The sequence below is a fragment of the Pseudophryne corroboree genome, chromosome 9, assembly GCF_028390025.1.
Source record: "Pseudophryne corroboree isolate aPseCor3 chromosome 9, aPseCor3.hap2, whole genome shotgun sequence".
Lineage (NCBI taxonomy): Eukaryota > Metazoa > Chordata > Amphibia > Anura > Myobatrachidae > Pseudophryne > Pseudophryne corroboree.
In genome coordinates this window covers 290752101-290777166 of record NC_086452.1, presented here as the reverse complement: position 1 = coordinate 290777166, position 25066 = coordinate 290752101, and the positions used below count along the sequence as shown (strand labels likewise).

General features: G+C 43.4%; 1 protein-coding gene across 4 annotated transcripts in view; it reads right to left on the bottom strand.

The window, feature by feature from the left end:
* Nucleotides 1-1107: 1107 nt before the first annotated feature.
* Nucleotides 1108-25066, bottom strand: part of MRTFA (myocardin related transcription factor A) — a 424554-nt gene continuing 400595 nt past the window's right edge. For all 4 annotated transcript variants that reach the window (XM_063940356.1, XM_063940354.1, XM_063940357.1 and 1 more), the window contains 3 exons: nucleotides 15196-15339; nucleotides 12864-12924; nucleotides 1108-3138 (listed from right to left, as the gene is read on the bottom strand). In XM_063940356.1, coding sequence (XP_063796426.1) covers nucleotides 2666-3138; nucleotides 12864-12924; nucleotides 15196-15339 — 678 coding nt within the window. In that variant the 3' untranslated portion in view covers nucleotides 1108-2665. The remainder of the gene's footprint in view (nucleotides 3139-12863; nucleotides 12925-15195; nucleotides 15340-25066) is intronic.

Below are 25066 nucleotides of genomic sequence, written 5' to 3'. Positions count from 1 at the left end.
CCCCCATGAGCACTGCTATTTTTCTATTTTATTTATTCTACGTTTGTCACAGTTTTGCAATAGGGAATGCGCAAACTGTGGCAGGACATGCTGGGATGTGTAGTTTCACAACAGCTGGAGAGCCACAGGTCGGCCAGGCCTGGTGTATGCATTACATCACTGACGATGTACACTTCCATGCACCGTCAGCGACATCCTTCGTCAGACCTGCATGCAAGTCCAACAGGTGAAATCGCCAGCGAGGGCCATGCTGCCGAATGCAGCATGGCCCCCACTCCCCACCCGCCGGGTCCTGTCGCTGACGACATTGCATCGTATGCAATTTGTTTTAGTGTGCACCCACCTTAACTTTGAAGGCTTATTGTTTGCACATGATGGTTTTGGCACTATGTATTGGTACTATTGTCCTATACATTTTGTCTTTTCCATTTACTAAAATTTTCTAGTGCCCTTTTTGAAATAAACAGATTATAATAAAAAACCCAACAATGAATCCTAGCTTTATGACAATATTGTGAAACAGGATTACAGTCCAAAGGTGTAAAGCATGGATCTTCAACCTGTGGCCCTCCAGCTTCTGTGGAACGACGCATCCCAGCATACCTTGCCTCAGTTTTAGCATTCCTTATCAGCAAAACTGTGGCAGGGCATGCTGGGATGTGTAGTCCCACAGCAGTTGGAGGGCCAAAGGTTGAAGACCCATAGAAAAAGAGTCAAACACTTTGCACAATAGTATAACTATCCTGATGAAACTGCGGGCCAAGCAGTGACATAAGTTAAACAAATGTTGTAGTTTTTTGCTATAACACCGGTGAAGACCGTCTCCAAGCCTACCTCTACTGGATCACAAAATTTTGTTCTCTGCTTTTTTCTAGACATACTACTTGTGTGCTCAATCAATCTCTGACAATTGGAATATACAATATAGAATATATTATGTGATCTAATTATTTGATCAAGTCGCACCAGATTTGTTGATGGAATTTTATACTTTTTTTTTATTTTGTAACAATACACAATTGTGCCTACAAGCTGTAATAGATAATTGCTTATTTGTTATGTCACCTGGAAGACATTTTTATTAATGCCAATAAATACAATTCTGCCTCACCTTGCAAATATTTCTTTATTAATTACTAGGGTTTTTTTTTTGGTCTGTATTTTTATTTTCCAGTTACCTTTTTTTGCCGATGTCTTACAGAATTAAAAAATAAAACGGATTAATCTGCTTTATACATTAATTTCATGGACATGAACGAGAATTCCGGATACCCAGCATTCATGGCGGACATTGTAACAAGCAAAACAAAATTGGGCAAAGCATTCATCTATCTGAATATAAGCCAGGGGATAAGAACACACAGGTGTTGTTGAGAAAGGGTTCAACAGATACAGGTTGGATGAACATGAATGCCAAAACGTGAAAATAACATTAGCACTGTATGCCAGCAGGTCTTTTGGCAAAATAGCAATAAACATGGTTCCACCCATGCAAAGGTTTGGCAACAACTACATAAGTCACCATAGAACACTTAGCAGTTTATGATTCCTGGAGCAACATGGAAGATTGATACATAAGGTAACTTTTAAAAGGAATCATATTTCAGATTTATACTGCAGTAAATTTAAGATGGCCATCTGGTGTTTTAAAAATGTAATTGATAGGATTTTTGACTGAAAATCCTAAATTTAAGGTGCTTCTAAAATTAAATGGGATTTATACAATTGTGGGAAAAATAGATGAAGTCAAGAGGATAAATTGTTGTGCATTATCAGTCATCTTTAGGTCGATATTCCAGATGCAGATCATCTCTAATACTAAAAAAAAGTTTCCCTAGAACAGATTTTGTGTGTGATATACTCTTCTCGATGTAATGGTATGAATACTATCTTGCTTTAAAACCAACATTGGTGCATATTTAGAATTTGCAGCATTCCTTTAAGAGATGATGACTACAAGAAGACATATGCTCTGTGGAAGGATTGAATTTCCTACTTAACCTACAGTAGACACAGCAAATTAATTCTTCAGGTGTTAGTGCTTCCAGAATTTAAAGACTGTAGTGCCACCAGCCTTCTTCCACTTATCATAACAATAAACTAAAGGAGGGATTTAGAATATAGACCACCATTTAAAAGAAAAACTAAAATTCAAGTTTCTCCCAAATAAAACTAGAATTAACACCCTCAAACATGCATGTTAAATGTTTCCATACTTATAAACATAGCCACCTTCATCAGGGCACAGGAGACCAGAAGAGACGTTGGCCCAGAGTGTACAAATTCAGGAAAAAAATCAACTTACTCCAAATGCTAAAACAGCGCATGGTGCCATTTTCTCATGTGTGATGATATGGAAACCTCTACAAAAGTATTTGAAAAGTTTATAAAAGCATGTTCTCAATGATAAATGTCACCATAGTATACTGTAAGACATGCAGTGAGTTATAGAAAGTATAATTTGCTTATTATGCTCTTAATGATCATTTTATTTATTTGGAGGGGGGTGATATATAGGAGCGGGCAGCATTTATTTCCTCCATATTGGCACATAATACCCAACTGCCTTCTTGATTTACTCTCTTTAGTAACGGAGTCATTAATTAATGTCTGGGAAAGTGCTGTCTTGTTTCCTTTAACACACTGGATTTTAACAACAGCTGATTTATAAGCTGGAGTCCCAGTGTAGCTGCATGTCATGACTGTCCAAAAAGTCTGTAGAGAAGACACTAGGGGTGGCAGTACTCAATGGAGTTAGATTCATCGCTGGAGGCCCTAATAGCTCAAGCCAGTCCATGCCATTAAGGGGAGGGTCAGACATGTCCAGTCCAAGAGAATCTCTCTCTGGGGAGAAGTGCAGATCAGATGTATCCATTGGTGAGGAGGGGTGATCCAGGATGGCCAAGCTGCTCAGCATCTGACTGTGCAGATCATCAATAAGTGGCACAGATGTACCATCCTGCTCCGCTCGAAGTAACTGTGTCCATATTGAAGTCTCTGAAAAGTCCTCAAGCCGATCTGGCGCAGTGCGAACAGGTGGTGGGGGCATCTCACTTTGTGGCACTGCATTTTCAGCAGGAGTGGGAGATGTTTGTTTAAGACACGGCACCAGATATTCTTTGCACTCAGTAGTTAGATCTGTAAATAAGTAAAAAGACCAAAAATAAACCCCTGAATAATTCAATTGGTGTTTATTATGTCGAAACATCTATTTAAAATGGACCCTGGGCCACTTTGCACTGTAATTTGGCAAACTACAACATCTACTGTACATAGGTCTGTTATTTCCCAAAACAATAACAGCACAACGTAATTACATAAACGGCTTTACAAATGTGATAGTCACTTGAACTTCATATTACTTTAATTATCAGTAGCAGTTTAATGTGACTGTTGACTGAATAAATTAGTATGTAGCCATACTTCTGAGGTGCATGCTTTTTTGGGGGGGACTGATAACATTATGCTAATTGGGTTCAGGTAACAGGAACTATGGCTATAACTGGCATAGTGTAATAGCAGTTCCTCCTCTTAACAGAATGTCTAGGAAATGATGAGACAATATATTCTGTTGCTTAGATACAATTCTGCTTGGTAGAAGGAAACGCATTCACCTTTACAATTCCTGTTATCCATCCATACTTTTTTTGGGCTGAAGATGCTCCTGCATATGAGATGCTACGCACTATTTGTTGTTTCCCAGTGAAAATAATAATGGAGAGTCGGTTCGACTCTTATTACTTCTGCAAATAATACACTATTCCATGTGGTAGAGAACCAGAAGTTGCACACCAAGGCGTCTGTATGTATTATCCTGCTTCAAGTTCTTTATCATTGGAGGATTTAAAGTGCTGGATTGAATATCTACTCTATGTTAAACAGTGTGCACTGCTTTTACCAAAAATTGCTACATTGAAAATTGCCTTCTCCTCCAAAGTGAATTATAACCTATTTGCGACTTATTTGTGGGACCATCTTATTTTTAGGATATTACCCCAAATTGGACCCACCAGGTATCGTCATCTGATATTATGAGGTCATGCAAACTATTGGATTTTAAGACTACAAGCCTCAATTAAATTATACATATGCACTGTAGCATTATAACTCCAGTCCTAATATTTTTTTTAATGATTTCTAATGTATTAATGTATTTTTAATGTTTCTCTGACGTCCTAAGTGGATGCTGGGACTCCGTAAGGACCATGGGGAATAGCGGCTCCGCAGGAGACTGGGCACAACTATAAAGAAAGCTTTAGACTACTGGTGTGCACTGGCTCCTCCCACTATGACCCTTCTCCAGACTTCAGTTAGAATCTTGTGCCCGGCTGAGCTGGATGCACACTAGGGGCTCTCCTGAGCTCCTAGAAAGAAAGTATATTTTAGGTTTTTTATTTTACAGTGAGATCTGCTGGCAACAGACACTGCAGCGAGGGACTAAGGGGAGAAGAAGCGAACCTACCTAACTGGTGGTAGTTTGGGCTTCTTAGGCTACTGGACACCATTAGCTCCAGAGGGATCGACCGCAGGACCCGACCTTGGTCTTCGTTCCCGGAGCCGCGCCGCCGGCCCCCTTACAGAGCCAGAAGCAAGAAGTGCTCCGGAAAATCGGCGGAAGACTTCTGTCTTCAACAAGGTAGCGCACAGCACTGCAGCTGTGCGCCATTGCTCCTCATGCACACCTCACACTCCGGTCACTGATGGGTGCAGGGCGCTGGGTGCAGGGGGGGCGCCCTGAGGGCAATATAAGACACCTTGGCTGGCAAATCTACACCATGTATAGTCAGGAAGGCTATATAGGTGTAAAAATACCCCTGCCAGAATTCCAGAAAAAGCGGGAGAAGTCCGCCGGAAAAGGGGCGGGGCCATCTCCCTCAGCACACTGGCGCCATTTTTCCCTCACAGCTCCGCTGGAAGGAAGCTCCCTGGCTCTCCCCTGCAGTCTACAAGCTACAGAAGGGTAAAAAAGAGAGGGGGGGCACTAAATTTAGGCGCAATATATATATATATATATAAAATAAGCAGCTATAAGGGAAAACACTTATTTATAGTGGGATCCCTGTGTTATATAGCGCTCTGGTGTGTGCTGGCATACTCTCTCTCTGTCTCCCCAAAGGGCTTTGTGGGGTCCTGTCCTCTGTCAGAGCATTCCCTGTGTGTATGCGGTGTGTCGGTACAGCTGTGTCGACATGTTTGATGAGGAGGCTTATGTGGAGGCGGAGCAGATGCCTATAAATGTGATGTCACCCCCTGCGGGATCGACACCTGAGTGGATGGTGCTGTGGAAGGAATTACGCGACAGTGTCGACTCCTTGCATAAAAGGTTTGACGACATACCAAATGTGGGACAGCCGGCTTCTCAGCCTGTGCCTGCCCAGGCGTCTCAAAAGCCATCAGGGGCTCTAAAACGCCCGCTACCTCAGATGGCAGACACAGATGTCGACACGGATACTGACTCCAGTGTCGACGACGATGAGACTAATGTAACTTCCAGTAGGGCCACACGTTACATGATTGAGGCAATGAAAAATGTGTTGCACATTTCTGATGTTACCCCCGGTACCACAAAAAAGGGTATTATGTTTGAAGAGAAAAAACTACCAGTAGCTTTTCCTCCATCTGAGGAGTTAAATGAAGTGTGTGAAGAAGCGTGGGCTTCCCCTGATAAGAAACTGGTAATTTCTAAGAGGTTACTAATGGCGTACCCTTTCCCGCCAGAGGATAGGGCACGTTGGGAAACATCCCCTAGGGTGGATAAAGCGCTCACACGCTTGTCAAAGAAGGTGGCACTACCGTCTCCAGATACTACCGCCCTGAAGGAATCTGCTGATAGAAAGCAGGAGGCTATCCTGAAGTCTATATATATACACACACAGGTGTTATATTGAGACCAGCTATTGCTTCAGCATGGATGTGCAGTGCTGCAGCTGCATGGTCAGATTCCCTGTCGGAAAATATTGATACCCTAGACAGGGACACTATATTGCTAACCGTAGAGCATGTTAAAGACGCACTTTTATACATGAGGGATGCACAGAGGGATATTTGCCGGCTGGCATCTAAAATTAGTACAATGTCCATTTCTGCCAGAAGAGGGTTATGGACTCGGCAGTGGACAGGAGATGCAGATTCCAAAAGGCACATGGAAGTTCTGCCTTATAAGGGTGAGGAGTTGTTCGGGGATGGTCTCTCGGACCTCGTTTCCACAGCAACAGCTGGGAAGTCTACATTTTTACCCCATGTTCCCTCACAGCCAAAGAAAGCACCGTATTATCAGGTACAGTCCTTTCGGTCCAATAGGGGCAAGCGGGTTAAGGGCGCGTCCTTTCTGCCCAGAGGCAGAGGTAGGAGGAAAAAGCTGCAGCATACAGCCAGTTCCCAGGAGCAAAAGTCCTCCCCTGCTTCCTCTAAGTCCACAGCATGACGCTGGGGCTCCACAGGCGGAGCCAGGTACGGTGGGGGCCCGTCTCAAATATTTCAGCAATCAGTGGGCTCGCTCACGGGTGGATCCCTGGATCTTTCAAGTAGTATCTCAGGGGTACAAGCTGGAATTCGAGACATCTCCTCCCCGCCGTTTCCTCAAATCTGCCTTACCAACCACTCCCTCAGGCAGGGAGGCAGTGTTACAGGCAATTCACAAGCTGTATTCACAACAGGTGATAGTAAAGGTGCCCCTACTTCAACAAGGACGGGGTTACTATTCCACAATGTTTGTGGTACCGAAACCGGACGGTTCGGTGAGACCCATTTTAAATTTGAAATCCTTGAACACATATATAAAAAAATTCAAGTTCAAGATGGAATCGCTCAGGGCGGTTATTGCAAGCCTGGACGAGGGGGATTACATGGTATCACTGGACATCAAGGATGCTTACCTGCATGTCCCCATTTACCATCCTCACCAGGAGTACCTCAGATTTGTGGTACAGGATTGTCATTACCAATTCCAGACGTTGCCGTTCGGTCTATCCACGGCTCCGAGGGTCTTTACCAAGGTAATGGCCGAAATGATGATACTCCTTCGAAAGAAGGGAGTTTTAATTATCCCATACTTGGACGATCTCCTGATAAAGGCGAGGTCCAGGGAGCAGTTGTTGGTCGGGGTAGCACTATCTCGGGAGGTGCTACAACAGCACTGCTGGATTCTAAATATTCCGAAGTCACAGCTGGTCCCTACGACACGTCTACTGTTCCTGGGGATGGTTCTGGACACAGAACAGAGAAAAGTGTTTCTCCCAGAGGAGAAGGCCAAGGAGCTGTCATCTCTAGTCAGAGGCCTCCTAAAACCAAAACAGGTGTCGGTGCATCACTGCACGCGGATCTTGGGAAAGATGGTAGCTTCCTACGAAGCAATTCCATTCGGCAGGTTCCATGCAAGAACCTTTCAGTGGGACCTGTTGGACAAGTGGTCCGGATCGCATCTTCAGATGCATCGGCTGATAACCCTGTCTCCAAGGACAAGGGTGTCTCTGCTGTGGTGGCTGCAGAGTGCTCATCTTCAAGAGGGCCGCAGATTCGGCATACAGGACTGGGTCCTGGTGACCACGGATGCCAGCCTTCGAGGCTGGGGGGCAGTCACACAGGGAAGAAACTTCCAAGGACTATGGTCAAGTCAGGAGACTTCCCTGCACATAAATATTCTGGAACTAAGGGCCATTTACAATGCCCTAAGTCAGGCAAAACCCCTGCTTCAAAACCAGCCGGTACTGATCCAGTCAGACAACATCACGGCGGTCGCCCATGTAAACCGACAGTGCGGCACGAAAAGCAGGACGGCGATGGCAGAAGCCACAAGGATTCTCCGATGGGCGGAAAATCACGTGTTAGCATTGTCAGCAGTGTTCATTCCGGGAGTGGACAACTGGGAAGCAGACTTCCTCAGCAGGCACGACCTCCACCCGGGAGAGTGGGGACTTCATCCAGAAGTCTTCCAAATGATTGTAAACCGTTCGGAAAAGCCACAGGTGGACATGATGGCGGCCCGCCTCAACAAAAAGCTAGAAAAGTATTGCGCCAGGTCAAGAGACCCGCAGGCGATAGCTGTGGACGCTCTAGTGACACCGTGGGTGTACCGGTCGGTTTGTGTGTTCCCTCCTCTTCCTCTCATACCAAAGGTACTGAGGATAATAAGGAGAAGAGGAGTAAGAACTATACTCATTGTTCCGGATTGGCCAAGAAGAGCTTGGTACCCGGAACTTCAAGAAATGATCACAGAGGACCCATGGCCTCTGCCGCTCAGACAGGACCTGCTGCAGCAGGGGCCCTGTCTGTTCCAAGACTTACTGCGGCTGCGTTTGACGGCATGGCGGTTGAACACCGGATCCTGAAGGAAAAGGGCATTCCGGAGGAAGTCATTCCTACGCTGATTAAAGCTAGGAAAGAAGTAACGGCAAACCATTATCACCGCATATGGCGTAAATATGTTGCGTGGTGCGAGGCCAGGAAGGCCCCAACGGAAGAATTTCAGCTGGGCAGTTTCCTGCACTTTCTACAGTCAGGGGTGACTATGGGCCTAAAATTGGGTTCCATTAAGGTCCAGATTTCGGCTCTATCGATTTTCTTCCAGAGAGAACTGGCTTCACTACCTGAAGTTCAAACTTTTGTTAAGGGAGTGCTGCATATTCAGCCCCCTTTTGTGCCTCCAGTGGCACCTTGGGATCTCAACGTGGTGTTGGATTTCCTAAAGTCACATTGGTTTGAGCCACTTAAGACCGTGGAATTGAAATATCTCACGTGGAAAGTGGTCATGTTGTTGGCCTTGGCTTCGGCCAGGCGTGTATCAGAATTGGCGGCTTTGTCATGTAAAAGCCCTTATCTGATTTTCCATATGGATAGGGCAGAATTGAGGACTCGTCCCCAATTTCTCCCTAAGGTGGTATCAGCTTTTCATCTGAACCAACCTATCGTGGTGCCTGCGATAACTAAAGACTTGGAGGCTTCCAAGTTATTGGACGTAGTCAGGGCCCTGAAAATATATGTTTCCAGGACAGCTGGAGTCAGGAAGACTGACTCGCTATTTATCCTGTACGCGCCCAACAAGTTGGGTGCACCTGCTTCAAAGCAGACTATTGCTCGCTGGATCTGTAGTACGATTCAGCTTGCACATTCTGCGGCTGGACTGCCGCATCCTAAATCAGTGAAAGCCCATTCCACGAGAAAGGTGGGCTCTTCTTGGGCGGCTGCCCGAGGGGTCTCGGCTCTACAACTTTGCCGAGCAGCTACTTGGTCGGGGTCAAACACGTTTGCTAAATTCTACAAGTTTGACACCCTGGCTGAGGAGGACCTAGAGTTTGCCCATTCGGTGCTGCAGAGTCATCCGCACTCTCCCGCCCGTTTGGGAGCTTTGGTATAATCCCCATGGTCCTTACGGAGTCCCAGCATCCACTTAGGACGTCAGAGAAAATAAGAATTTACTCACCGGTAATTCTATTTCTCGTAGTCCGTAGTGGATGCTGGGCACCCATCCCAAGTGCGGATTGTCTGCAATACTTGTATATAGTTATTGTTTAACTAAAGGGTTATTGTTGAGCCATCTGTTGAGAGGCTCAGTTGTTATCATACTGTTAACTGGGTATTGTATCACGAGTTATACGGTGTGATTGGTGTGGCTGGTATGAGTCTTACCCGGGATTCAAAATCCTTCCTTATTGTGTCAGCTCTTCCGGGCACAGTATCCTAACTGAAGTCTGGAGGAGGGTCATAGTGGGCGGAGCCAGTGCACACCAGTATTCTAAAGCTTTCTTTATAGCTGTGCCCAGTCTCCTGCGGAGCCGCTATTCCCCATGGTCCTTACGGAGTCCCAGCATCCACTACGGACTACGAGAAATAGAATTACCGGTGAGTAAATTCTTATTTTTGCTGTGTATTAAATGTTAATTGATGAAAAGAATCCTAGTGGCTACTTGACTCAAAGCTGTAAATGTATATATTTTTTTACTACAGTATTTAGACTTTTTTATCAGCACAGCAGAAACACACTTTTCTGATTCATTTAGATACAATTCTCCTGCACCTGCAGACATGAAATGGCACTTATATAGGAAAAAAGGGGAGTGGGAAAACTACTGCACTAGATGTATGTAAATTATAATGAACTACGTGACCCCATATTATTTACTATTTCATATATTTGAATTGATTATGGGGGTGCTGCCAGTTTGTGTTGTTGCCAATAGTAGAAACTGATTTAACAGAAAAGGGAAAAGGGATTGGTCTTGAGTGGCGCACAAGAGGTTATTGAATACATAAAATATAACTTTTATTATGTTATTCTAAAAGGCCTATAACTGTGAAATATTAAAAACCAACATACAATGACAGAACAAAGTGTAACATTTAATGCTAAAAAACACATTGTACCCAGAGTGTCGTGTATTACCAATAACTTCAATTATTAGGTACTATGACCTGTTCTATTGTTATTGTGTGTAATGCCTATAATTATGCAATATCAATAAAGATTATTTGCACACCCCGTATGCGTCGTAATAAACTGCTTGTGTCAAATGTCTTTTTAACCAAGTTTTGAATGAACTGTTACAGGTTTGCCTTCATGGGGAAAATTCTCAATTAATATGTAACTAATACACTGTAATATCGTATGGTTGCACTAGTACCTACCTGACTAGTGTTACTCTCCCATATATATCCCCAAATTAACCCAGCATATATGAATGATGGTGATTTCTAGGAGTCTACACATAATCATATATATCACTCAAGTGTATGTGGGTGCTTTTTGGTTATAACATATATCTTTATTAGCATGTTCCGTCTTAAATACAATAAGCCCGTACTGAGCCACAAAATAATTAATATACACTTGAGACTAATTCATAAGAGTTATATAATATGCTGTAGATGATTGGTATATGTCACACTTATCTGCTGTGACTACCCTGCATCAAATCTGTGAGGTTATTAAAGGGAACTCACTACAAATTGTAAATGCTAGTCACTTAAATTGAGAGTATTCTCTCAGCACAGAATGTAGTCTGTATGTGAAGTTCACTATGGACACTTGGTTACAAAAGTAACAAAAATGTTGCTATTACTGTATGTTCCTCTCATCAAATAGTTACACAGTTATTCTCTGTATAATCTTGAGCACTAAGTATAGTTAGGTGCTAAATGATGTCATAAATATTTCCTTTATCACGTAATGATTATTTAGATCAGCAATAGTATGCACCTAGGTGTGCTATTAAGTTTGTACTTAGTTTAATTCATCATATAAAGCTGTAAGTAATTAGAGGTTAAATATTGTATGAGAGAACACCCTATTGGTGTGGAATAATTATTGATACTATGCAGCTTTTAGTATCAATCACGTGACTGCCAGCGGTTAAATACTGGGTACAGTCAGTGGGAGGCTCATATGCAGCTAGAGAGAGCCACGTTATATAATATATTGTGGACTTAGGCTGTGATACAATGTTAAGCTGTGCTTCAGATATCTATAGCCACATCGTGCCTTGAGTTCTATCCATGTCCCTCCAACTGCTGGGGTGTATTACAGTCTAAGTCTTAACTAGGCATAAACACACATTTTTCCATACACGATTAATAAACACCCTGGTACAGTGTGAACCGCCGACGCGCGTTTCACAGATAGTTTTTTCAGGGCTCTTTTTAGGTGCATACTATTGCTGATCTAAATAATCATTACGTGATAAAGGAAATATTTATGACAGCATTTAGCACCTAACTATACTTCGTGCTCAAGATTATACAGAGAATAACTGTGTAACTATTTGATGAGAGGACCAGTGGATTGAGGAACATACAGTAATAGTAACATTTTTGTTACTTTTGTAACCAAGTGTCCATAGTGAACTTCACATACAGACTACATTCTGTGCTGAGAGAATACTCTCAATTTAAGTCACTAGCATTTACAATTTGTAGTGAGTTCCCTTTAATAACCTCACAGATTTGATGCAGGGTAGTCACAGCAGATAAGTGTGACATATACCAATCATCTACAGCATATTATATAACTCTTATGAATTAGTCTCAAATGTATATTAATTATTTTGTGACTCAGTACGGGCTTATTGTATTTAAGAAGGAACGTGCTAATAAACATATATGTTATAACCAAAAAGCACCCACATACACTTAAATGATATATATGATTATGTGTAGACTCCTAGAAATCACCATCATTCATATATGCTGGGTTAATTTGGGGATATATATGGGAGAGTAACACTAGTCAGGTACTAGTGCAACCATACGATATTACAGCGTATTAGTTACATATTGATTGAGAATTTTCCCCATTAAGGCAAATCTGTAACAGTTCATTCAAAACTTGGTTAAAAAGACATTTGACACAAGCAGTTCATTACGACGCATACGGGGGGTTTGCAAATAATCTTTATTGATATTGCATAATTATAGGCATTACACACAATAACAATAGAAAAGGTCATAGTACCTAATAATTGAAGTTATTGGTAATACACGACACTCTGGGTACAATGTGTTTTTTAGCATTAAATGTTACACTTTGTTCTGTCATTGTATGTTGGTTTTTAATATTTCACAGTTATAGGCCTTTTAGAATAACATAATAAAAGTTATATTTTATGTATTCAATAACCTCTTGTGCGCCACTCAAGACCAATCCCTTTTCCCTTTTCTGTTAAATCAGACATGAAATGGCATCTGTAATAATTGCTTCAGAGCAATATATGGTTGTTAGAGGAAACTTTCTCTTACTCCTGTTTCGTTGTGCATCCTTATATTAAAGAACTAAAAGTTTCACTGCATAATCGAATAAAACATTGTAGAAATATTGTATGCACTTAGGCAAACAAAATCAGACTGGAGGAATTGTAACAAAAATGGATACTTACCTAAATTATGTATCAAAATGTCAAAGAAGTCATCCATTTGCAGTCCTGTAGGTCTCCCATCCTAGTTATAAAGAAACAAACATTGGACCAGGGTTAATAAACTAGTTAAGAATTGCCACAGTTCATGGTTTTAAGAATTCCTTATTTGACTGGGTCAGTAAGTGTGCAACCCGCTAATAGTCTGAAATCTACAAAACATGATCTGTTGGAACTTCTCACGGACTATACGGTGAAATATTTCATTGACCATACACAATGTAATCAACTTTAAAAGACTAAAATAGCAATTAGGTCTATTTGTTAATATTACTTATTCCAAACTTTCCTATTACCAAACAAATAGTGGCAACTAACAAAAATGTAATTTCCATTGAGACAGGAGAATTTGGCACCACTTGTGGACCCGCCACTCGAGTGTGAATACTGCTCTGTGGTACAGAATCAGACCGCCGGCATTTCCCCAGCTGTCAGTATTCCGGCGTCAGTATCCTGAATGCCGGGATCCCGACAGGCGGTATATTAACCACATCCTACTTGTGCACTACTTTGTTTACAGCCAAACATATTCATCAGCTCTAGAAAGAGGTTTCATTGTGCAAATTGTAAACAAGTTACTTTACTATCAAAGCAAAATAACCTATATTACTGTTGGACAAATGGCAACAACCATAGTTCCTAAACAGACATCACCTAACTAGACTGACTACCTAAATGATTTACCATAACCTGATTTTATGTACAACTGTATTTTTAGGGTATATGCCGATATAAAATAAAAAAATGGCAGAAAGAAGTTATTATGATTTTCAAATGTTACTGTGTATAATGACAGAACCTAGCAAGCAACCATAAGAGCTCAGTTATACTAAATAGGTTAAGGTAAGCACTTGTGATAAGACAAACATTTTCAAACCAATTTGGCACAAATGGACAGCATTGCAACTCTTATCAATTATGGGGGATTCAAATTCAGAACATGGGATCTCCTGGGTTAGCTTAACTAAACTGCTTCAGGTCATGATGTTTGGGACCAGAAGTATTTTGGATATCGGATTTTTCCGTATTTTGGAATAATTGCATACCATAATGAGAAATCATGGCGATGGGACCCAAGTCTAAGCACAGAATGCAGTTATGTTTCATATACGCCTCAACTACACAGCCTGAAGGTAATTTTAGCCAATATTTTTAATAACTGTGCATTAAACAATTAATTTATGTTTCATATACACCTTATACACACAGCCTGAAGGTCATTGAATACAATATTTTTTAATAACTGTGTATTAAACAAAGTTTGTGTACATTGAGCCATCAAAAAACAAAGGTTTCACCATCCCAGTCTCACTCAAAAAATTCTGTATTTCAGAATCTTCCATATTTGTGAATATTTGGATATGGGATACTCAACCTGTACTTGTTCAGAACATTAAAGCTTGCACGCTTTGCCATGCTTGGGCAAGGTTACAATTCGAAATATGAGGCCATTTTACTGAGCATACCCAAGGTACAGGAGATGCAAATGGTATTTTTGTAACTTTTAGAATGATTCAGAGTTGTACGTAAACCTGATGGTTTGCGCACAACTCCGATGTTGATCGACCTATGCATGTGCAGATGCAACACTGCACAACCGCAGATCCTTGTGTGAGGAGCGACAACGTAGGCCATTTTACAAAATGGCGAGGGTGTATCGTCCCCGTTTTGTAGGCGTGTTTTGACACAGATTTCCTGGCCCCAGCAAAGTAGTTCAAATGGAGTAAGCTTGGGCTTACTCAGATGGTTAATGACTGTGACCAAAGCAACCACCATTCACAAATGTGATCTGATGATGTCTCTTCGGATGCAGCACTCAGATCTGCGATGCTTGCAGGAAGCTTTAGCATATTTTTGTACTGATTCTGCATCTTTGGACACAGCAGACATGCAAATAGCATCCACCTCTGAATCAGGTCCATGGTACAGAAGCACAATTGTGCAGTTAGCCATAGCAATTAGGTTTCATACGTTCAGTGCATGTTTACCTAATTGTTTGCTATAGGTTACTGTATACTTAATATCTCTGTAACATGACAAAAAATTGCCCCCCTATGGAGGAGACATATCACGCCTTAAAGAGAGATAAGGTAGAGAAGTTTCCCCATGCAAACAATCCGCTTTTAATCATCACTTATCTAGCATAGTATTTGAAATGACAATATCTGACTGGTTGCCTCGGGCATCTTCTGCACTTTATCTCTCTCCAAGGCTTAATGCATCTCCCTTATGTCGCCATTATAATAGTGTTCCACATTATAAGATATGGTTGTAATATAAAGCAATGCCATTGTACCTCAGAACTGTTGGGTTCCCCATTCTCTGGTGTTTCCTTTGTCCAGGCTGGCGATGAAGGGGAAAGGAAAATGTTCTGTGAAGGCACAGACTCAGACTGGGATGTTGCTGTTGTAGTTGGTGATTGTGTGTTTGGGGAGACCACCTATTCCATATAAATAGATAGTAAAACCATTATGAAAAGAACAAAAACAATATGTTTCAAATGTGTTAAATATCTGTATATCTTTCCCATGTATACGATCATTGCTTACCAAATATTATATAGTACTTCCAATACGAAAAAAAAGGTATTTAAATATTGCCACATTTTCTGATAGTGAAAATGAACATTTTAACAATATTTTACTTTTGTAACAGAATATGCTCTATGTGGTTGCCATTACTTATGAACACATACAGAAGTGACTCTCCAATTCATGGTGAACTTGTGATAATGCATCTTGTGATGTGTGTGAAATTGCATTCCCAATGCATTCCTTTAGGGGATTCAGGTTTAATATATTTTCCTTGTATACCACAACATTTAAGGAAAAATCAAGTGGGCTGAACAAAGTTACACTTTCTTAAAGTGTACATTTTCCTATGCATGAGGCTTTTTTGACTACCCTATAGCTCCTGTAAGCTTGAAACATGTTGACTGTGTCTTTTGCATGCTGCTATTCACATACAGACTTGGAAAAGCTAATGCTGAATTGCTTTGAAGCCAGGAAGGGTATTGTGGCACTCTGGAAATATAGATTACTGATTGAGATCTGGAAATTCATAATTTCTGACTTGAGACAGACATTCTGGTGTTGGTCTGGAACTCTGGGTACAGATATCGGCTGGAATCGATGGAGTGACAATTGGATTGAACTGGAACTGATGGAGCCAGTGGGTGCATAAAGATGGTAAGCTGCACTGGAGTCTGGAACTGTGGCTATAGATATCGGACGGGAAGCGATGGTGAAGTCACCGGACGGGAAGCGATGGTGAAGTCACCGGACGGGAAGCGTTGGTGAGGTCACCGGACGGGAAGCGATGGTGAGGTCACCGGACGGGAAGCGAGGGTTTAGTCACCGGACGAGAAGCGAGGGTGAAGTCACCGGACGGGAAGCGAGGGTGAAGTCACCGGACGGGAAGCGACGGTGAAGTCACCGGACGGGAAGCGACGGGGAAGTCACCGGACGGGAAGCGACGGGGAAGTCACCGGACTGGAACCGACGGGGAAGTCACCGGACTGGAACCGACGGGGAAGTCACCGGACTGGAACCGACGGGGAAGTCACCGGACTGGAACAGACGGGGAAGTCACCGGACTGGAACCGACGGGGAAGTCACCGGACTGGAACCGATGGGGAAGTCATCGGACTAGAGCCAGTGGAAGCAGAAAGATGGTAAACTGCACTGGATTCACTGGAAAGGATATAAATCAGCAGGAACTCACTAGAGGCACACAGCTAGGTTGTGGTCAACGTTGCACTGGCAGCTTGAGACTCCTTGGTCAAGCCTCTTAGTCAGCTGAGCAACTTGCTGCCCAGGATTGGCAGGGAGTGAGTCATGTGACTAAATACAAGGCGGCAGCATACAGCTCCCAGATGAGCACCTGAACTGCCACCTGCACACAGAACCTCCTTCTATACTGCCGACAGCCCCACAAGGCAGACAGTTCCGCAGCATCCAAAGAGGTGAGAAGCAGGACCAGCAGAGATCTCTGGACTGTGACACAATGGGGGTAATTCAGACCTGATCGGAGCAGCAAATTAGTTAGCAGTTGGGCAAAACCATGTGCACTGCAGGGGGGCAAATATGACATCTGTAGAGAGAATCAGATTTGGGTGGGGTGTGTTCAAACTGAAATCTAAATTGCAATGTAAAAATAAAGCAGCCAGTATTTACTCTGCACAGAACCAAACATAGGATTTTAATTAGCTACCGGTAAATCCTTTTCTCGTAGTACGTAGAGGATGCTGGGGTCCACATTAGTACCATGGGGTATAGACGGGTCCACCAGGAGCCATGGGCACTTTAAGAGTTTAATAATGTGGGCTGCCTCCTCGATCTATGCCCCTCCTACCAGACTCAGTCTAGAAACTGTGCCCGAGGAGCCGGACATACTTTGAGAGAAGAAAATACACAGATAGTGGTGAGATTCATACCAGCTCACACATAACAAGGCAAACCAGGCTCAACAGCCTGAACAATCTCAGCAACAGCTGAACACAGTACTTAAACAAGTAACAACACAGTACTAAACCAAGTAACAAGGCAGTACCGAACCAAGGAACAACTGCAAGAAACCGAAGCGCTGGGCGGGTGCCCAGCATCCTCTACAGACTAGGAGAAAAGGATTTCCTGGTAGGTAATTAAAATCCTATTTTCTCTTACGTTCTAGAGGATGCTGGGGTCCACATTAGTACCATGGGGATGTACCAAAGCTCCAAGTACGGGAGGGTGAGCGCGGAGGCTCCTGCAGAACCGATTGACCAAACTGTAGGTACTCAGAGGCCAAAGTATCGAACTTGTAGAACTTAGAAAACGTGTTCGATCCTGACCAAGTAGCCGCTCGGCAAAGTTGTAAAGCCGAGACACACCGGGCAGCCGCCCAGGAAGAACCCACTTTACGAGTAGAGTGGGCCTTAACAGATTTTGGACACGGCCATCCTGCCATAGAATAAGCATGCTGGATAGTGAACCTGATCCAGCGAGAAATCGTCTGCTTAGAAGCAGGACACCCAATCTTGTTGGGATCATAGAGGACAAACAGAGAATCTGACTTTCTGTAACGTGAAGTCCTCTTCACATAAATCCTTACAGCCCTCACAACATCCAAGGACTTTGAGGTAATTGAGGAGTCAGTAGCCACTGGCACCGCAATAGGTTGGTTGATATGAAAGGCCGGCACAACCTTTAGTAGAAACTGCTGATGCGTCCTGAGCTCAGCTCTATCTTCATGGAAAATCAAATAGGGGCTCTTGCAGGGTAATGCCAATTCAGACACACGCTTAGCCGAAGCTAATGCCAACAATGTGACCACCTTCCAAGTGAGAAACTTGACCTCAACCTTCTGTAGAGGTTCGAACCAATCCGATTGCAGTAACTGCAACACCACGTTAAGATCCCAAGGTGCCATAGGAGGCACAAAGGGAGGCTGGATGTGCAGCACCCCTTTCAAGAAAATCTGATCCTCAGGAAGGGAAGCCAACTGTTTATAGGAGAAAATGGACAAGGCCGAAATCTGGACTTTTAAGGAGCCCAAATGTAGGCCCACATCCACACCTGTCTACAGGAAGAGGAGAAACCGCCCAAGTTGAAACTACACCATAGGAAACTTCTTGGATTCACACCAAGACACATACTTTTTCCAAATGCGGTGGTAATGTATAGACGTTACTCCTTTCCTAGCTGGTATCAGGGTAGGAATAACCTTTTTCGGAATGCCTTTCCGAGCTAAGATCTGGCATTCAACCTCCATGCTGTCAAACATAGCCGTGGTAAGTCTTGATAAGCGAACGGCCCCTGCTGTAGAAGGTCCTCTCGAAGAGGAAGAGGCCTCAGATCTTCTAGTAGTAGCTCCAGAAGATCCGCGTACCAAGCCCTTCTCGTCAGTCTGGAGCAATGAGGATCGCCTGAACTCTTGTTCTTTTGATTATTTTGAGAATCCTTGGGATGAGCGGAAGTGGAGGGAACACATACACTGACTTGAACACCCACGGAGTTACCAGGGCGTCCACCGCCACTGCCTGTGGGTCCCTCGACCTGGAACAATACCTCCGAAGCTTCTTGTTGACGCGTGACGTCATCATGTCTATTTGAGGTACGCCCCAAAGACTTGTCACCTCTGCAAACACTTCTGGGTGGAGGCCCCACTCTCGCGGATGGAGATCATGTCTGCTGAGGAAGTCTGCTTCCGGAATTAAGATTGCTGACAGCACCACCGCATGCTTTTCCGCCCAGATGATGATTCTTGTTACCTCTGACATCGCAGCCCTGCTTTTCGTTCCGCCTTGTCGGTTTATGTAGGCCACTGTCGTTACATTGTGTGACTGAACTTGAATGGCTCGATCTTTTAGAAGATGAGCCGTCTGTTGAAGACCGTTGTACATGGCTCTTAGTTCCAGAATGTTTATTGGAAGGCTGGATTCCAGACTTGACCACCTTCCTTGGAAGAAGTTTTCCCCCTGGGTGACTGCTCCCCAACCTCTGAGACTTGCATCCGTGGTTAGAAGGATCTAATTCTGAATCCCAAACCTGCGGCCTTGAGAAGTTTGCAGCCACCAGAGGAGCGAGATTCTGGCTTTCGGTGACAGACGTATCCTCTGGTGCATGTTAAGATGAGACCCTGACCATTTGTCCAGGAGATCCATCTGGAAAGACCATGAATGAAATCTTCCGTACTGTAGAGCCTCGCAGGAGGCAACCATCTTCCCCAGAAGGCGAATGCACTGATGAACCGATACTCGGGCTGGCTTCAGGACATCCTGTACCATCGACTGGATCACCAATGCTTTCTCCACTGGCATAAACACCCTCTGCACTTCCGTGACGAGAATCATCTTTTATCAGCAGATCATCCAGATATGGAATTATGTTCACAACCTGCTTGCGGAGTAGAAGCATCATCTCTGCCATTACCCTGGTGAACACCCTCGGTGCCGTGGATAGGCCGAATGGCAGCGCTTGGAACGGATAGTGACAGTCCAACAGCACAAACCTGAGATAAGCCTGGTGTGGTGGCCAAATAGGAATGTGAAAGTATGCATCCTTGATATCTAAGGATACCAGGAATTCCCCCTCCTCCAGACCCGAGATCACTGCTCTCAGAGATTCCATCTTGAACTTGAATTCCCTCAAATATGGATTTAACAATTTGAGGTTCAATATTGGTCTGACCGAACCGTCCGGCTTCGGCACCACAAACAGGTTTGAATAGTAACCCTTGTTTTCTAGGTGAGATGGAACTGGAACAATGACATTTGCCCTTTCTAATTTTTGAATGGCTTCTTGGAAGATAGCCCTTTCTGTCAGCAAAGCTGGAAAGCCTCACTTGAAAAAATAAGATTTTACTCACAGGTAAATCTATTTCTCGTAGTCCGTAGTGGATGCTGGGACTCCGTAAGGACCATGGGGATTAGCGGCTCCGCAGGAGACTGGGCACAACTATAAAGAAAGCTTTTAGACTACTGGTGTGCACTGGATCCTCCCACCAAGACCCTCCTCCAGACTTACATAGAAACATAGAAACATAGAATTTGACGGCAGATAAGAACCACTTGGCCCATCTAGTCTGCCCCTTTTTTATTTTATCCTTTAGGCAATCTCAACCCTTTTTTAATCTTGATTCTTTGTAAGGATATTCATATGCCTGTCCCAAGCATGTTTAAATTGCCCTACAGTCTTAGCCTCTACCACCTCTGATGGGAGGCTATTCCACTTATCCACTACCCTTTCTGTGAAGTAATTTTTCCTTAAATTTCCCCTGAACCTCCCCCCCTCCAGTCTCAATGTATGCCCTCGAGTTCTAATACTTCTTTTCCTTTGAAGAATGTTTCCCTCCTGAACTTTGTTAAGACCCTTTATATATTTGAAAGTTTCTATCATGTCTCCCCTTTCCCTTCTCTCCTCCAAACTATACATGTTAAGATCTTTTAGCCTTTCCGGGTAAGTTTTGTGATGTAGGCCATGCACCATTTTAGTTGCCCTTCTTTGTACACTCTCTAATGTATTTATATCCTTCTGGAGATAGGGTCTCCAGAACTGGACACAGTATTCCAGATGGGGCCTTACCAATGACCTATACAGTGGCATTATCACTTCTTTTTTCCTGCTACTGATTCCTCTCCCTATGCAACCAAGCATCTGACTTGCCTTTCTCATTGCTTTGTTGCATTGCTTTCCTGCCTTCAAGTCACTTGAAATAGTGACTCCTAAATCTCTTTCCTCCTCAGTAGTTTCCATTATAGTACCCTTGATACTATACTTAGCCTTTGGGTTTTTGAGACCCAAGTGCATGATTTTGCATTTTTTAGCATTAAACTGTAGTTGCCACGTTCTTGACCATTTCTCAAGCCTACCTAGGTCATCAATCATTTGTTTGACCCCTCCCGGTGTGTCTACCCTGTTGCATATCTTTGTATCATCTGCAAAAAGGCATATCTTCCCTTCAATACCATCTGCAATGTCACCAACAAAGATATTAAAGAGAACTGGACCAAGTACAGATCCCTGGGGTACTCCACTGGTAACATTTCCCTCCATAGATTGCACTCCATTAACTACAACTGTCTGTTTCCTATCCTGCAACCAGGTTCTTATCCATTTCACTAATTTATAATCCACCCCCAGGCTTTCAAGTTTATTTAGCAGTCTGTGATGTGGGACAGTGTCAAATGCCTTACTAAAGTCTAGATATGCTACATCTACAGCTCCCCCTTGATCTATTATTTTCATCACAGAGTCAAAAAAGTCAATAAGATTTGTTTGGCATGATCTCCCACCAGTAAATCCATGCTGTTTTGGATCCTGTAAGTTGTTTGATTTAAGATATTCCACTACTCTTTCTTTTAATAGTTTTTCCATTACTTTCCCTACTACTGATGTAAGGCTTACTGGTCTGTAGTTACTTGCTTCTTCCTTGCTTCCACTTTTGTGCAGTGGAATTACATTTGCTCTTTTCCAGTCCTCTGGAATATCACCTGTATTTAGTGACTGGTTAAATAATTCTGTTAAAGGTGTAACCAGGACATCTTTTAGCTCTTTGAGTATCCTTGGGTGTATCCCATCTGGTCCCATTGATTTATCCACTTTTAGTTTTGAAAGTTCTGTTAGGACCTTCTCCTCTGTAAATGTATTTTCATCTACCTTATTTTTATGAATGTCTTTGCAATTTAACTGTGGCCCCATCGCTTCTTCTGTAGTAAATACTGAGCAAAAATAATTATTTAGGTGATCTGCTATTGCCTTGTCTCCCTCCACCAAATGCCCACTCTCTGTCTTAAGTCTTATTATTCCTCCATTTGACTTTCTCCTTTCACTTATATACTTAAAAAAAGTTTTGCCCCCTTTATCTACTGACTGGGCCATTTTCTCCTCAGCTTCTGCCTTTGCACGTCTGATCACTTTCTTAGCATCCTTCCGTCTGTCCAGATACTCCTCTTTGTCGTTATTATTTTGAGTCTGTTTGTATTTCCTAAAAGCCATCTTTTTTGCTTTCACACTAGTTGATACTACTTTTGTGAACCACACTGGCTTCCTTTTCCTGGTGCTTTTCCTAACCATTTTGATACAAAGGTCTGTTACACTTAGTAATGCACTTTTAATTTTTTTCCACCTCTCCTGCACCCCTTCCAAGTTTCTCCAGTCTGCCAATGAATCACTTAAACATCTCCCCATTTTAGCAAAGTCTGCATTTCTAAAATCCAACACCTTTGTTTTTGTGTGAGAGGAGTTGGATCCTGTCTTTATACTAAACCATACTGCTTGATGATCACTGGATCCCAGGTGCTCACCCACATATATATCAGATATCCTTTCACCATTTGTAAGAATTAGATCTAATATTGAGTCTTTGCGAGTGGGCTCCCTCACCAATTGCTTGAGAGATGCTCCCTGTAAGGAATGTAGAAATTTGCCACTTGTAGCTGAACTTGCAAAAGACCCCTCCCAATTTACATCAGGTAAATTAAAGTCTCCCATGATTATGACTTCTCCCTTAAAAGCCATTTTAGAGATGTCCAACAATAGGTTCCTGTCCAAATCCTGCCCCTGGCCTGGTGGTCTATAGATCACCCCAATGCGAATAATGTCCTTCTTCCCAGTTTCTATGGTGACCCAAAGGGCCTCAGTTTTGGCTTCAATATTTTGTATTAAAGTGGCATTTATGCTTTTTTTCACATACATTGCTACCCCTCCTCCTATTCTTCCTATTCTATCTTTCCTAAATAAATTGTATCCTGGTATAGTTAAGTCCCATTCTCATTGCACCAAGACTCTGTAATTGCCACAAAATCCAGGTTATCCCTTGTCATTATCGCAATTAGCTCTGGAATTTTGTCTCCTAAGCGCCTAGCATTTGCAGACATAGCTTTAAAAAATGTTTCTGTGCATTTGTTAGTAGTAGCCATGTCCAGAGCGTACAAAATAAATGACTTCAGTTAGGATACTGTGCCCGGAAGAGCTGACACAATTAGGAAGGATTTTGAATCCCGGGTAAGACTCATACCAGCCACACCAATCACACCGTATAACTCGTGATACTATACCCAGTTAACAGTATGAAATATAACTGAGCCTCTCAACAGATGGCTCAACAATAACCCTTTAGTTAGGCAATAACTTTAAACAAGTATTGCAGACAATCCGCACTTGGGATGGGCGCCCAGCATCCACTACGGACTACGAGAAATAGATTTACCGGTGAGTAAAATCTTATTTTCTCTGACGTCCTAAGTGGATGCTGGGACTCCGTAAGGACCATGGGGATAATACCAAAGCTCCCAAACGGGCGGGAGAGTGCGGATGACTCTGCAGCACCGAATGAGCAAACTCTAGGTCCTCCTCAGCCAGGGTATCAAACTTGTAGACTCTTACAAAAAGGTTTTAACCCGACCAAGTAACAGCTCGGCAAAGTTGTAAAGCCGAGACCCCTCGGGCAGCCGCCCAAGAAGAGCCCACTTTTCTCGTGGAATGGGCTTTTACAGAATTAGGGTGCGGCAGTCCAGCCGCAGAATGTGCAAGTTGAATCGTGCTACAGATCCAGCGAGCAATCGTCTGCTTAGAAGCAGGAGCACCCAGCTTGTTGGGTGCATACAGGAGAAATAGCGAGTCAGTTTTCCTGACTCCAGCTGTCCTGGAAACATATACTTTTCAGGGCCCTGACTACATCCAGTAACTTGGAATCCTCCAAGTCCCAAGTAGCCGCAGGCACCACAATAGGTTGGTTCACATTAAAAAATTATACCACCTTAGGAAGGAATTGGGAACGAGTCCTCAATTCCGCCTTATCCATATAAAATACAGATAAGGGCTTTTGTATGACAAAGCCGCCAATTCTGATACACGCCTGGCCGACGCCAAGGCCCACAGAATGACCACTTTCCACGTGAGGTATTATAGCTCCACGGATTTAAGTGGCTCAACCCAATGCGACTTCAGGAAATCCAACACCACGTTGAGATCCCACGGTGCCACTGGAGGCACAAACGGGGGCTGACTATGCAGCACTCCCTTAACAAAAGTCTGAACTTCAGGCAGTGAAGCCAGTTCAATTTTGGAAGAAAATCGATAGAGCCGAAATCTGGACCTTAATGGAACCCAATTTTAGGCCCATAGTCACCTCTGACTGTAGGAAGTGCAGAAATCGACCTCGCTGAAATTTCTCCTTTGGGGCCTTCCTGGCCTCACAGTACGCAACATATTTCCGCCATATGCGGTGATAATGGTTTGCGTTCACTTCTTTCCTAGCTTCAAATAGCGTAGGGATAACTTCCTCCGGAATTCCCTTTTCCTTCAGGATCCGGCGTTCAACCGCCATGCCGTCAACGCAGCCGCGGTACGTCTTGGAACAGACAGGCCCCCTGCTGCAGCAGGTCCTGTCTGAGCGGCAGAGGCCATGGGTCCTCTGAGATCATTTCTTGGAGTTCTGGTTACCAAGCTCTTCTTGGCCAACCCGGAACAATGAGTATAGTTCTTACTCCTCTCCTTCTTATTATTCTCATAACCCTGGGTAAGAGAGGCAGAGAAGGGAACACATACACCGACTGGTACACCCCCAGTGTTACCAGAGCGTCCACAGCTATCGCCTGAGGGTCCTTGACCTGGCGCAATATCTTTGTAACTTTTAGTTGAGGCGGGACGCCATCATGTCCACCTGTGGCCTTTCCCAACGGTGTA